The 14,344-nt window shown below is 34.7% G+C and overlaps 1 protein-coding gene across 9 annotated transcripts in view; it reads right to left on the bottom strand.

Annotated features, from left to right (window-relative positions):
* Positions 1–7,408: 7,408 nt before the first annotated feature.
* Positions 7,409–14,344, bottom strand: part of SNTG1 (syntrophin gamma 1) — a 325,426-nt gene continuing 318,490 nt past the window's right edge. For all 9 annotated transcript variants that reach the window (XM_052704127.1, XM_052704124.1, XM_052704125.1 and 6 more), the window contains one exon: positions 7,409–11,830. In XM_052704127.1, the coding sequence (XP_052560087.1) occupies positions 11,672–11,830 (159 nt within the window). In that variant the 3' untranslated portion in view covers positions 7,409–11,671. The remainder of the gene's footprint in view (positions 11,831–14,344) is intronic.

Below are 14,344 nucleotides of genomic sequence, written 5' to 3'. Positions count from 1 at the left end.
CACATTTAATATCTTAGTGTATATGCATATATATATATATATATATATATATATATAAAATCAGAGCTCATAGGAGTTTTATATATACATGTATTCTTGTTATCCTAAGGCAAACAGCAATAAATGAGATTATTAATTTTTTCAGACAGCAACAATTATTTTAACTATTGCTAGGAATACATACCTTATCTGCCCATACTTTTTGTATAATCAATGGATATTAAGATGCTATAAACACACACAAAAACAAACAAGAGAGTTAGGCAAAGTAGACTAAGATAACAAGAGAGAACAAATGGAGGGCTTACCCGTATGCTAGGCTCACCCACAAAAAACACCAGAAGAGAAGATCTCCAGATGAGATCCTTCCCCACTGGTAGCCAGCTCTTAAATAGGTCCAGGAGAGGAGCAGCCAGGCTCCACCCCTTCCAGCAGCACAGGTGAATTGCCTTCACCTGTGCTCCTCTGGCTGACTCATGGCTCGCCTCAGGTGATCAATCAGAGGTTCAGGCCGTGACTCAGCAGTTCCCATGCGCTTTTCTTAATGCTATTCAGAAAAATAAAATGTATACTCAAGCTAATTTAAACTGAATGTAAACTCCTTTCACAAAACGTAATGGAAATCACAAAAATCCATAAAGTACTAGAATTCAGCAAGAATGGACCAGAATAGAAGCCTGAATCATCTGAATGTTAGGAAGACAGTTACTTTAGGAAAACATCCCCATAAACGCAGTGTTTTACAAAGAAGAATGGTATGATGGTAAAATACACAGGAATCACAATAAAAATCAAATAAATGAAATTGTTGCAATTAAAATATTAGCATAAAACAAAACATTGTTTCTTATTTATACTAGATGATAGATAAAAATCATACTAGTCTGAAATTCAATAGTAAAAAAATTATAGAATAACTCTTTCATTTCTACTTCTTTCCTGCCAAAGCCTTCTACTATTCCTAAAACTAAGGTTATGTGGGGATTATGTATCACATGATGTGTTTCCTGAATTACTTTTGAGGTCTTAGATGGGCTGAAAATAGCAATGAATATAGAATTTTACTGTACCATAATAGTCTAGAGTTAACTGGATTTAAGAGATTTAAGTTGTATTGAGCTGTTTAGAAGTAAGAAAATTAATATTATAATTACAAAAGCTTTACATAGTTTTCTGCAACAACCATAATCTCGTGTTTAAGAAATATTCAGATGCTGTACTAAGGCATGTGGTTTAGTGAGGAAATAGTGGTAGGTGAACAGTCAGACTAGATGGCATTGGATGTCTTTTCCAACCTTGGTGATACTATGATTCTATGATTCCATAATATAATTAGAGAATTTAGGATTAGAAAAATAATTAGATGTAATTCTCTGACCTTTCCTCATCCAGGGACATGAAAAGCTGAAGTAGATGCCCTCCTGATCCAGCCTAGTCTAAAATTGTCTCTTGCCTTTGTCTCTATTTTTTTTATTTTTTATTTTTTTATGTCAGTGTATTTTCCCATATAATAATGGAAGGATAAAACAGAAGTCTCCATTTCTGAGACTTCAGGAGTGTACCAGAGTGCCACAGAGCCTTCTGTGATTGACACAGAAACAGGACAGCCTTACTCTGAGAAGCTAGCACTAGCTTGTACTGATGGACTCCATAAATTTCCAGTGTGTCTTTTCAAGGGCACAGCTGCTTTATCTCCAGGAGGCCAAAATGCTGACACTGCTTTAAAAAGTCATCTTATTACAATAGAGGTAGTATACTGCATTTGATCTAAGACTTCTATTTGATGTAAGTTTTGTCAAAACTTTATTTACTATGAGACAATTGGGAGTAGTATGTATTGGAAGTTATATTTCTTTCTGGAGGAATGTCTCATAACTCCTACTTTAAAGCTAATGCTGAATTTATGTTTAATAACTTTATGTTCATGTTCATTTAAACAATACTTTTCTTCAAATAATTATCTATGCTCATCACTGGTGCTAATCCTTGCATATCAAGTTTTTGTTGATTTTGTACTAATTTTCAATTCTGTTTGTAAAAGTCCTTGAGGCTGGTTGCTCAGCAATTAAAACAAATGGAATTACTGATAATATTGTTTATTATTTGCTTCACCTGTTCTTATTTAAAATAAAATATATTTTTAAAAAAAGGAAAAAAATCGAGAAACCCTACTCGTTGAAAGATTTAAAATTCAGTATATTGTGATTTGTATTCCAAAACTTCTGCTCGTATAAAAGGAGAACAAGATTTGAGAAATGTGATTTACTTGGCCCAAACAGAAAGAAGCATATAGAATATAGTACTGATTTTGTCATTGGAGCTCTGTCCTAACCAAGGCTATCTGAATCATCCAACTGCAGAAGAAAAAAAAAGAAAAGATTAATCACTTAGAATTCAACTGTCTGATTGCAAAGATGGAACAAGACTTGATAAATGCTGGAAATATTTTACCTCTGGAAATCCATAAAGAAAAGGTTTCCTATGAGCTTTTCACTCTTTCTCCTTTGCCCTTTACAGGGCTTTTTATTTTCGCCTGTTCAGTCATGGCTAGAAGCCAAAAGATGTGGAAAAGGAAGGGCTAGAATATAAATCCTCTAACCTGCTTCCCAGAAAAAAAAAGATTTGCATCCAAATCTGCATCATTTCCCTGACACCCGTTGGAGTTCTCTCATTGAAAATGAACTCTTAAAATGATGACTCATTTCTCACTGACTCTCATACCCTTCCCCTGTGAAGTGAGGAGGAAAAAAAAAAAAAGACAGGCTCCTAGTTTATCTTCTTAGTGATAAACTGGCCTGTTCGTATAACCCATCCCTGTTACTGATGAGCTGAGAGCTGATCACACAACTAGAAGAACAAGTAGCTCCATGATATACTGGCTTTTCACAGGCTTTCTGTGAGTCACCAGTGTGATGAAGCCATGGGAGTAACTCATGCAACTACTCACAGTCTGTGCAGCTGATCGACAAGTAGTAAGGCCATTGGGCAGGACATAAGGGAAATCATATCTGGAGCATGGTACATGATGCAGAGGTAGTTATGGTTAGAAGAAAAAGTCACATTAGGGCAGATTCAGAGTAAGTCTGCATCCATTAGAGAATGGAATGGAAAAAAGCCAGGGAATCCAATCAGTGAATGCCTGCACTGAGCACTGCAGAGTGGTGCAGAAAGGCTTTATGTGGACTTTATCTGCTCTGGAAGCAGTATGTCATGGTGCAGATGAGTGGTACTTATTATCTTTAGCTGCACTGAAGTGGATGAGCTGCTTCTGGCCCTGAGCTTGTATAGCTGCAACACAACAGGTAGACATATCAGCTGGGGCCAGCAATAGCTCAGGAATTTGCACCGAATTTCACTGCACTGCACAGACATCCTCTGCATGAGCTTGTGCTGTGCATTCAGGCAAAATGAAACTGTTAGGGTATATAATTACTTGCTATAAATATATCAAGGAAGGGAAGGGAAAGTGGAAACTGATACCAGGACTGCAAAAATTACTTAAATTAGGGGATAATGTTGGCATAAAATCAAATAGATATAAACTAGCTACAAATAGGTTTAGACTGGAAATTTGAAGACAGTTTCAAGCCATCAGAGCAGTGAAATTCTGGAAGGTTTTCCAACAAGAGGAGGAGGGCCAAAAAGCCTAATTACTTTTAAGATAAAATTTAAACATTTGTGAGAGGGTTTATATGACACGACTGCCTGAGAAAGCTGGATAAGATTCAGTGACTTAGGCTGCTCTTCCTAAATTTACATTCCTCTGAAGAATTTCCCACCATCTTACAATCCCCTCAGTCCTTCACAGTTGGACACAAGGTTCCCCTAGGCCACCCCGACAGCTCAGATCTCTTATATACCACTCAACCGACTGGGCCTGTACCTTTCTATAGGGAAACTGCTCCGTGCATATTTCTGTGCAACTGGAAGCACAGATCACACAGATCTGAGTTCCCCTTGCCTTTGAATTTCCATTTTTATCATAGTACAAGCTCTTTTTTTTCCCCACAGAAACTGATGGAAAGCCTTAGGTTCATGGTATTTGCAAATATTTGGCTTTGAGTGTGAACAGAATGTAAATTGACCAAAGCACTGCCTTCAGCTCCGGAGCCTTTGCTGTAGTTGGTAGCACTGCATTAGCTACAACAAACTACATCTTGATTTCTATTCCTCTCTTAAGCTGAGAGACTTGACATATCTGAGATGCTCTCTCTTCCCTCACTAGACTCTGGAAAAGGGAAAAAAAGACTTCTAGCTTAAAAGATTCTATCATATATCTGTTTATAAAAGAAAGGTGAGAGTTTAGATCTAGCAACGTAGGAAGTTTCTTCTCTTTTCACTCAGGCTTTTGGTATTTTGTTGAGCTTCTTTGTGTTTGCTGAAACACCTGTTTCTGGACATATGCCCACTTGATGGCTCAGTATCTGGATAAAAGTCTTCCTAGCCTTCAGTTCTTCAGCAAAAAAGTCTGAAGGAGGTTCCAGATTCACTTTCAGAATCCCAGAAAAATAAGAAAGTGACTGTTATCACTACTGTCTTCAACCACTACTATTTTACAGGGCAAAATCCAGGGGTATGGGGTGGCAGGGCTCTTAAGACACATTAGCCAGATGCTGTTGTTTCTATGTCTCCTATAGTGTGTCTTTTAGGAAAATGAATAGATTTAACTTTATATCCTCTTGATTTTTAACTAATCTCCAGACAAGTCATATATAACTATTACCATAATCACATGACCCATGTAATGTGTCCTGTTCACTGTAGCAATGACACAAGAATAAATGCTTTGAATTTCATAAACTGTCTCCAAAATCATATTTTTTTCCTCATTCTTCTTCTAGAGATAAATTTATCTTTTGATTTACAGCATGTTACCCAAGAATACCAAAGTGCACCTATTCTTCCATAGCCTCTGTGCCCTCAGCTCTTTCCTACATCAGAGGCACTCAGTTTTCATTCTCAAAACTGTTTTCCTGAGCCCCTTGGGCAGTAAGGCACTCTCTGCATTTATCTGTCTTGCAGTTTTATCTTGATTGATTGTTGGGATATATCTGTACACAAATGTTCTGGTTTTGGCTGGAATAAAATTAATTTTCTTCACAGTGGCTGGCATGATGCTGTGCTTTGAATTTAAGAGAAAAATAATGTTGATAACACCTTGATGTTTTCATTGTGGTGGAGCAATGCTTACACAAAATCAAAGACTTTGTGGCTCTCCTAGTGAGGAGTTCAGGGTGTAAAAGGAGCTGTGGAGGGACAGAACCAGGACAGCTGACCCAAACTGGACAAATAGATATATCCCATACTATATAATGTCACAGTGGACTATAAAACTGGGTGCAGTTGGCACTGGGGTAAAAGTGCTGCAAAGGAACATGTTGGACATCTGTAAGAGGGTTGTGAGAAATGACTAAGCAGTTGAACATGGTGGTGGGAGATGACAATAACAGCCCAGGTTCTTCAAGTATTTTTTTGATCTCACAGATTTGACTTTCAATGATATAAAACTCATACACTGTATGACTGAATGCAAAAGATTAGTTAAAAAAGTATTTATTTTCTATATTTTTTCTGTTACGTTCCATTACAAAAAGAAACAAAATAAAACATAACAAAAACAAAACACAAGATAGCATTTTATTAGTGGTACATTAATGAGCTTTAACAACTAGGCGACTTATGTTTGTCACAAATACATATTACAAACAAGCACAAAAAAAAAGTAACTGAAAATGAAATAAATAAATTGAATACTTATCTTCAATTTTTAATATTTATAAAATATATAGCACTTTCTATTACATTTTTCAGTCATTTTTATCCATAACAAATTAAAACTTATGACATATATTGCAAATATTCTTAAGGATAAGAATAATTAAAAAAAAATCAAAATTCCTGGAGGTATGAAATAGTAAATCAGTTAATGTTCATTAATCTATTACCATATATCCAGATTGTGCATGTTCTGCAAAAATAGCCATTTCTTCAACTAATATACATATTTTTCTTTATAGTAATATAAGATTAAGATTTTAAATGTAAAGCTTCATGGATTTATGCTTCTGTTTTATAATTGTGCCTAATATGGAACTTTCTTTAATATATACTGAATATTTTCCATTAGTATATACTAATATACACACACAAATACACACACACTATGCATTATATATTAGTATATACTCAATAATAAAGCCATTTCTGTAACATATGATTGAGATTCTCGTAGTGAGTTGTTGAAAGTGGGAGGTGTGCATACAGTTGCAATGAAAACTGACTAGGTTAGCTAAATGAATGCATTTAGTTTTACATTGTTCAATATATTTTAACAGAGTATGTAATGTACTGTAACAATTTACAGAATCTGAATAGAAATTTCTTTTTTATTTCAGTATCCCTGATTTTCCATCTTATTCTGACAGAATATGAATTGCTATTCTCACTAAACTTCCTGAAAATGGGAAAATGGAGCCAAAAAAATAAAAATTTATTGACCTTATGGACCTTATTCCAGGAATACTAAAATTGCACTTAAGAGCCCTCCTAGCCAAGAAAGCACTTAAGCTTGAAGATGACTTTACTCAATTTACTCTGAATGTTGATCACAGACCACAACACTCTTCTGGTACACAGATGCCTTTGCCATAACGCCTGAATATTGTCCCCTGACTATGTTACAGATTTAGAGGCTCCCTTACATAGCTGAGTGAGTGCAGCTCCACTATCTGCATAGAGCAAAGAGAATGGGGCAGTGTTCTTGGAGCACTCTGAGTGAATTTTAAAGTATGCATTTTTGATAGACAGGAAGAGAGACGCAGCAGGGAGAGGGCTGAGCAGCATAATGTACCCTTAATTATTTCCCTTTGGAGTGACGGAAGAGGGCAATGCAGATGAACCTAGCCTGAACATTTGCCAGTCACCTTCTGTAAATGAAGGAGGTCCTTCCACCGTACATGGGTATCACCCACTGTGCAGAAAGGACACTCACCTTAATCCAGCAGCTGTAGCAATTTAAAGGAATTCTGGCTTTGGTCTTGCTTTAGTTAGGTTGTACGAGCTGAAAGCCCCTTAGGAGTTGGAACTATTGGTGTTACGCTGATTTAGTTGTAGCCGAAAACTCCAGTTCATGTGCTTAAAGACTGTTCTGGCAAATGAAGAACAACATAGTAACAGGCAGAGGGCAGGAACCTGGCTTCAAAAGCACATTCCTAAAACAAGTGAACACACAAAAGTGGCCGCACCTCTTTCATCACACCAGGGAGACACACACCTTAAGAGCTGCTAAGTCATGGTCCTACCTCAAAACGGCCGTGCCCTGCCATTTTGAGGGCTTCAAGTCCTATCCTAGGTGTCTATGATAGGTATTTAAATTTAAGTAACTTGGGTGAGTGCCCAAATTTGAACATTTTAAGTTGCCCCAAAGATGAACATATTAAAATCAGCTTTTTTTTTTTTTTTTTTTTTTTTTTTTTGAGACAAAACACTTTCTCAGGGACTAGATTCTATAAGGGAACTAAAAGTGCAGTACATAGGTGAGTGTTTAATATTAATACATTTACATTTGACTTGGCATTGCTATATCAGGATGAAAATTGTACTTTCTTTTTGGCATTGAGAATACTGTGGGTACTTAGACAACAATATGTAGCAAAGCTGTTGAATTAAGGGCAGCAACTATACATTCATGAGATTTTTAGCCTTTTTAATATTTCTCTTGATGTAAGAAACATCTTAAGGCAATGCATAAAAGAAATCATATTTAAAGGAAAAAGCAGTAGTAACCACAATGACTTACTCATGGTCTGTGCACTGTGAGATATTCTGATAAAGTCAGAGCATATAAAATAAATATAAAGCAAAGTTTCTGTGGGATCAAGAACTAAGCTGGAAAACAATATGTTTCAGGAATCTCATCTCAAAGTATATTGATACTGTATATTATTATATTACATTTTTATGAATTCTAGTTTAAACAGCCAAAATGTCAAATTATTTCTTTTAAAAAATAACTGGCTTACAATTTACAAACTTCTTGCTGCACTTTATTAAGAAAATAAAATGACCAATATTTTATAATATCCTGATCTTTATTTCAAAAGTGCCTTCTGGAACTGTGTTTTTAAACAGATATAGGAAATGAAATATATTCATTCACCTATGAAATCTAGAATAACTTGTCTACAGATCTGCAACACGTTCATAACAAAATTATGATAACACTATAACCTAACATATGGTTAATTCCGTGGAGGCCAGCTTATCTAAAATTTCCATCATAAAGCAAAGCAAATTAAATCAAATACATTTTGTGTACTGAGGAATGTATATTTACGGTATGTTATATAACATCATTTCAATAGGCACAGTACTAAGTATAAAGACATATACTTTTTAATTTAACTTATTTATGATGTCATAAAGAAAAACTATATTTTACTTTGTGGGAAATAAGGTTTGTTGTTGTTTTTTTTTTTTTTTTCCAATATTTGCTTTTATTTGCATACAGATTTTCAGTAAGAGCTGACAGTTTATTATAATTTTATTTTTTTCTTTGTAATCAGTGGGCCATGCTGACTTACAAAATACTTGTATTCATTATATTTGATATGTTAAATGATAGCTTGCAACATAGAGGTTGGTTTTGACATATGCATATGAAGTTAACTATGCTTTAATTTGGAGTCTTCTTGTATTTAAATAAAAAACATAGTCACTAAAATTACATTTTCCTGTTTTATGACACAGACTTTAAAATTTTCACATTGGTTCAAGGCTGAATTTCTCTTTTACTTGCTATGAGAGGGCAAGCCTGATGCAGCCACCTCTGAATAATCGGAGGTCAGTGCAAAGACCCTCAGAATCACACACTTACAAGCCAGTACTGACCTGTAGTCAAGGCCACAGCATTTTATATTCTCCCAAGGTCACCTTTATTTTCTTGAAACTAAAAATATTATGCTTCACAAGTTCAGATCTTTGTAATATGGAGTTTCAAAACACAAACAAATATAAAAATTGCAGGTTCTTTTTTTGTGTGTCTATTTGCCTCTTAAATATTGTGTATTCAATGCCCAACTAAAAAAAAAAAATTCTCATTGATGCATACAGCGTTTCTACAAACAAAATACATGACAGTTCTGTAGAACACCCTGGTAGAGTCCAGGCCCCAAAAGTGCACGGCATAAAGACATTTCTGCACAAGTAGCAACTTTTATTTATTTATTTATTTTTCTGTCAAATTATGGAAAGCCTTAATCTACATCAATTTGCAACAGTATAGTTTCTGCTCTTTCAGATAAATGCTATGCTCACTTAACCATATTAAACAATCTCCCTTAAATAACCCTTGGTTTCAGTGGTGCCATTGTGCACATCATCTGAGCTAATTGAAGGGAAAACATTCAACTGATTAATTTTAGATTCCTCTACTACCACCAGAGCACTTAGAGAGACATTCACATGCCTGTACTGGATGTCTGAATGCAATGCTCACCAGAATGAGATGATTTGGGAGCACAGAATACAAAGCTTCATCATTGACAGTGGTCTGTCAAAACTGTCTTTCCAGAACATGCCTTTTTGACAAGAAGAACATCTGAGTTGTCATCAGCAAACTTCTCAGAAAGTTGCAGTTTTGGATTCAAAACATTTGGGGCCTGTAATCTCTCAGGAATAAACTCAATAGCCACAGCAGTTTCACAAGTCATGCAGAGACTAAGATCTAACCCCCTTATTTAGGAAAGATTCATGTAAACAGGATAATGACTATGAAAATGCTGGATTTTGATGACACTTAAAACATTTAATCATTGGATTATGACATGATTCCATTGTATGTAACATGGAAAATAAATGTGGAACACAATTATGAAATCCTGTAACACTTGGAGTTCTACTAAGGAGTAAGAACATACTGGTAGTCCTGTGACAATGACAAAGAATTCCCAGAAAATGCATTTCAGATTGTTTTGAACTAGAATCAACTTTACCTTCAGTCTCCATTTTGCAAGGACGCTTTCTAATACACATAAATCCAAATACCTCTACTGCAAAGCAAAAAGACAGATGCATGATTTACCCCAACAGTTCATTCATCTTTTGTCCCCACTTAACATTTGAATTGCTCCCATTTGGAAAAAGCTTTCCTCTGGATTCAATGCTGATTTTTTTCTTCTTTTAATATGTAAAAATGGATGGGAAATAGTTTGTCTTCCAGTTACACAAGAGAGATTGTATCCTTAACTCTTATCTTCCATGTGCTTTTATAAGAAGGGGGAAAAAAAGGAAATACAGATTTCAATAATATAAGTAGAAATCCCAGAAAGCATCATTTAAAATATTCTACACATTCTGAATGTGCAACAAATGCATTTTTTGCAGTCTTTTAGGTTTTTTTTTGTCTGCAAAAAACAAACAAACAAACAAACCTCACCTTGTTTTGATCTTTCAGCTATAACTCCACCGTTTGGCCATTTTCATTGATACGTAGTAGCACAACATTAAATTATTTTTATAAGTTATTAGTTATAAATGTAAAATTCTTTCAGATTTGATCATTAAATGAGACCCTGGAACTACTATTTCTGTTATATGGTCATGGGTGATGTAGTATTTTTTTAATATACAAAGACAGTATGCGTTCTGTCATTGCTTCCATCATTAAAGGCTATTTATTTTATTCCTGCCTTTTACTAATAATATAAAAAAAGAAATCACTACCAATTCAATGGTTTGACTCATTTTTCAAAAATAATATTGAATGTCTATTTTCTTGAGACCTTATGAGTGAAATCAAGGTTAATAATGGAAACAATGCATTATGTGGATTGTTTCTGAAGCAAATACAACATCTGTATCATGTGAGGAAAAATCAGATTCTTAGTTCTCCAAAAAATTGAGGAAGTAAATAGTAGAAATGATATTTTACAAACTTTCACTTGTCATTACGTTTAAACTAATATTATAATATTTTTAATTGAAGAAGAGGAACTTACTCATGGAAGTGGGGTTGTAGGGTTTTTGTTTTGAACTGTGTCAGTCAATATGGCTATATATTTGTTGCTAATGCTAAAAGAACAAAATAGAAAAAGTACCATGACTCCAGGTATGGAAATAATTATGGATTATAACAGTGCTTAAAGTGCTTTCTTATTTGAAGAAATACTTACACAAATGTCTTTTCATGCTCATCTCCTCATCATTATGTACTAAATGCTTGTCGCTTTCTCTTATGTCATTTATAATATAATCATTGGGTACTAGGTTCATACTCAGAGTTTAGCATATTGTCATAAAAACATTTGAAAACAGGAAAATGACAATTCTTTTTGTGTGTTATTACAGCAATTTGAAAATTTTATTAGATACCGAAATGCCTCATTGCATTATTTATTCCTTTGCTTCCAGTGTTGGTTAAAGCACTAAATAAGTACAAATAGATCATACTAAAAGCATATCCATCCTATTCTGGGGATTCTGCGAGGATTATTTACTGGTGTCTTGCAGAACAGAAATGAGTTTATGATCCCACGTGACCATCTATCTGCTGACGCTGCAAGATGTCTTGTCTCCAGAATTGGTTTCCATGTACAGGTTCACCAGTTTCACATCTTATGAATATCTATACATTAAGTCTTTTTGATAAATGGCAGTGCTGTAATGTGAGATATCAAGTTGTATACTTTAATTTGCCAGTACCAGAAGTTGTGGGAGCAGCAGAAGCTGTTGCTTGACTGCCTACGTACAAAGGGTCCAAACAAGCCACTTTGGCTGCAAAGAACGAATGGATACAATGAAGGACTGCAAACAGGTTGGAAAACTCCAGCTCCTGGAAGTGAAAAAAGAAAGATTAATCATGAAGCAAAAGAAGACATCACAAACATGCACCTAGGAATGAACTGAGTTTTAAATGGAAATAGTCTGATGTAATCCTTCTGATGTATCTGATAGTTCTAGATTACAGGCACTTAAGGGACAGCGTTATTTATTCCATAAATATTTTTTTGAAAGCTAATATGAACAAATTTCTGAGTAAAGTGGCTGCACAGAAGTATGAGGTTCTGCCTGCTAAAGAGGAAGGAATGTGACAGCCATATACAAATATGCAAATCTGGTGCATTTTGCAGATTGATTTCTTTTAATAAATCAATCAATGGAATGAGTGCATTGTGTCTACATACCTCTGGGTTACTGCTGCATGTACCCACAAAGATCAGTAACGCTGAGTTCTACATATGTCATGTTTATCTGTCATGTCACCATACAGTGGTAACTACTATCTCACCTACTCTAATCTTTAGTTAAAAAAGAAAACAAAACAAAAAACTTCATAAAGTGCTACTACAGAGATATTCTGGCTCTGTTTTCACTGAGGCAATTATTTTTTTGTACCAAAAGTAAGGAACATACTTGGAATTTTGATCTTATTAAAAATATTAGAGAAAGCTCTTTTTGTTCTACTTTAATTTGCCTTTTTGCCTTTTTTTTTTTTTTTTTTTTTTTTTTTTTTTTTTTTTTACAGCTCCTCAGATGAGATTTTCTTAGAAACAAGATGAAAACAAAACATACCAAATTTATATATATATATATATACACATATAAATGTTTTCCTTTGTGTCTCATTGATTTTATCTTATCAATGGGATCATAATGATGATGGATTTTTTCTAGGAATTCTTCAGTACGGTTTTTTGATGTTAGCATTTAATCAATAAGAACGTGCTGCGTTTGAAAGCAGACACTGATGTTATGCACGTAGGGATGGTGATACAGATTTATGATCTTTTTGCTTTGATTCACTGCCTATGTAGATTTCTGCACTGAAACCAGGAACAGAGAACTGTGGTATATCCTATTTGTGTTTTTGTCTAGTGCTGATATTTCCAGGTTATTTAGTGCTGACAGCTTTGCTTTTGTATAAAGAAATATTGATAGTATCGTGAATTTAACAAGAACAAAAAAAGGTAAAAATTCTAAAAATTACATGAGCCTTCCTCTTGAGTTTTTCTGGAAGATATTGCTTTAAAAGCTTTGTGGAGACATTCAGAAATCCCTTATGTGTGAGATGGAACAACTGCCTGGCCTAAAAGCAGAAGACTACACACACAGAGTATCCCAGCAACGTATGAAACGGGTGGAGTTCTGCTCAACTCTCTTACAACCTGAGCAGATGTCCTTTGGAAATGTTCAGAATGATTTTTTAATTGCTTACAAGCTTCTTTAAACTCCCTTAAGTAGCAATTCACAATAAAGATGATGAAGTTTGAGCCAAGTTTCGCATACCTGCCATCTGTATTCATTAAAAAAATTCTGTTTAGAGATACTTTCATTTTTAAACATTAGGAAAAGTGTAGTTTGTTACAGTGCCAGAGATTTCTTCCCCTTCTATCCAAATTTCAAAATAAGAAAATTTATCATAGATGGAAAAACAGGAGAAAGTCAAAGATGAGGAAACAAGGAATTAAGGAAACTATGTCTGAATAAGAAGCATCAGTTGCTCAAATTGTTACTTTTCATTTGCAATCTATTAATAACATCTATCCTTTGGTACTATAAAATAATACTAAGGCTTAAGATGAAAATATAAATATTTAGTGGATCTTACAAATATTTGTGATATCAGCTCTGTGTTATATTTGGAAAGACTGTCTTTCCACCTATGTGTCCACAGAGCAAGTCTATTAAAACAAATATTGCAGTTTGAGAATTGTTTGAGTCAATTAGGTAATCCTATTGCTGAAAGTTCTTATGTACATCATAATTATGGCTGCTCACACTGAATTTTCACAGTGCATTAATACAGTTATTATTACTAGTTGACACAGGTGTTTCTGCAACAGTAACACATTGGGAAGATCCACTGCTCAATGGACCTTCAATGAAAACGTGTGAGGAAATGGCACAACTGCTGAAGGTCCCAATGGTTTGCTACTGCTGTTAGCAATGAAACATTACATAAATTAATTTGATAGTAAAGATGAGCACTAACAAGTCAACGAATGCTAGATACTACTTGCCATGAAACATAATTCTTTCAGTGTCAATGGGTACATCATGCAGCGAATTAATGATATCTCTCTGATCACACAATTTAAAAAATTACATGCATTTAAGGTGACTTAGGTAGAGGATCCAAGTAATGCAGCTTATTTAGAAGACATAAATACATGCATATAACCAAATTCTATGAAGCTACTTAAAGACACTGATGGCTTGTGTTGTTACTGTGCAGGGCAGAAGTCACACTCTTGTGATCACATCTATTTCCCCAGCAGCGGATGTGGATCAGAGGCTAAAAAAAGTCACATGCTGACTCTGTTACAAGCAGAGTTCACATTAAAAG

This window comes from Tympanuchus pallidicinctus, unplaced genomic scaffold (assembly GCF_026119805.1).
Source record: "Tympanuchus pallidicinctus isolate F22 unplaced genomic scaffold, pur_lepc_1.0 scaffold5, whole genome shotgun sequence".
In the NCBI taxonomy this organism is placed as follows: domain Eukaryota; kingdom Metazoa; phylum Chordata; class Aves; order Galliformes; family Phasianidae; genus Tympanuchus; species Tympanuchus pallidicinctus.
The sequence above is the reverse complement of the archived record's forward strand: the minus strand, read 5'-3'. Positions and strand labels throughout refer to the sequence as shown.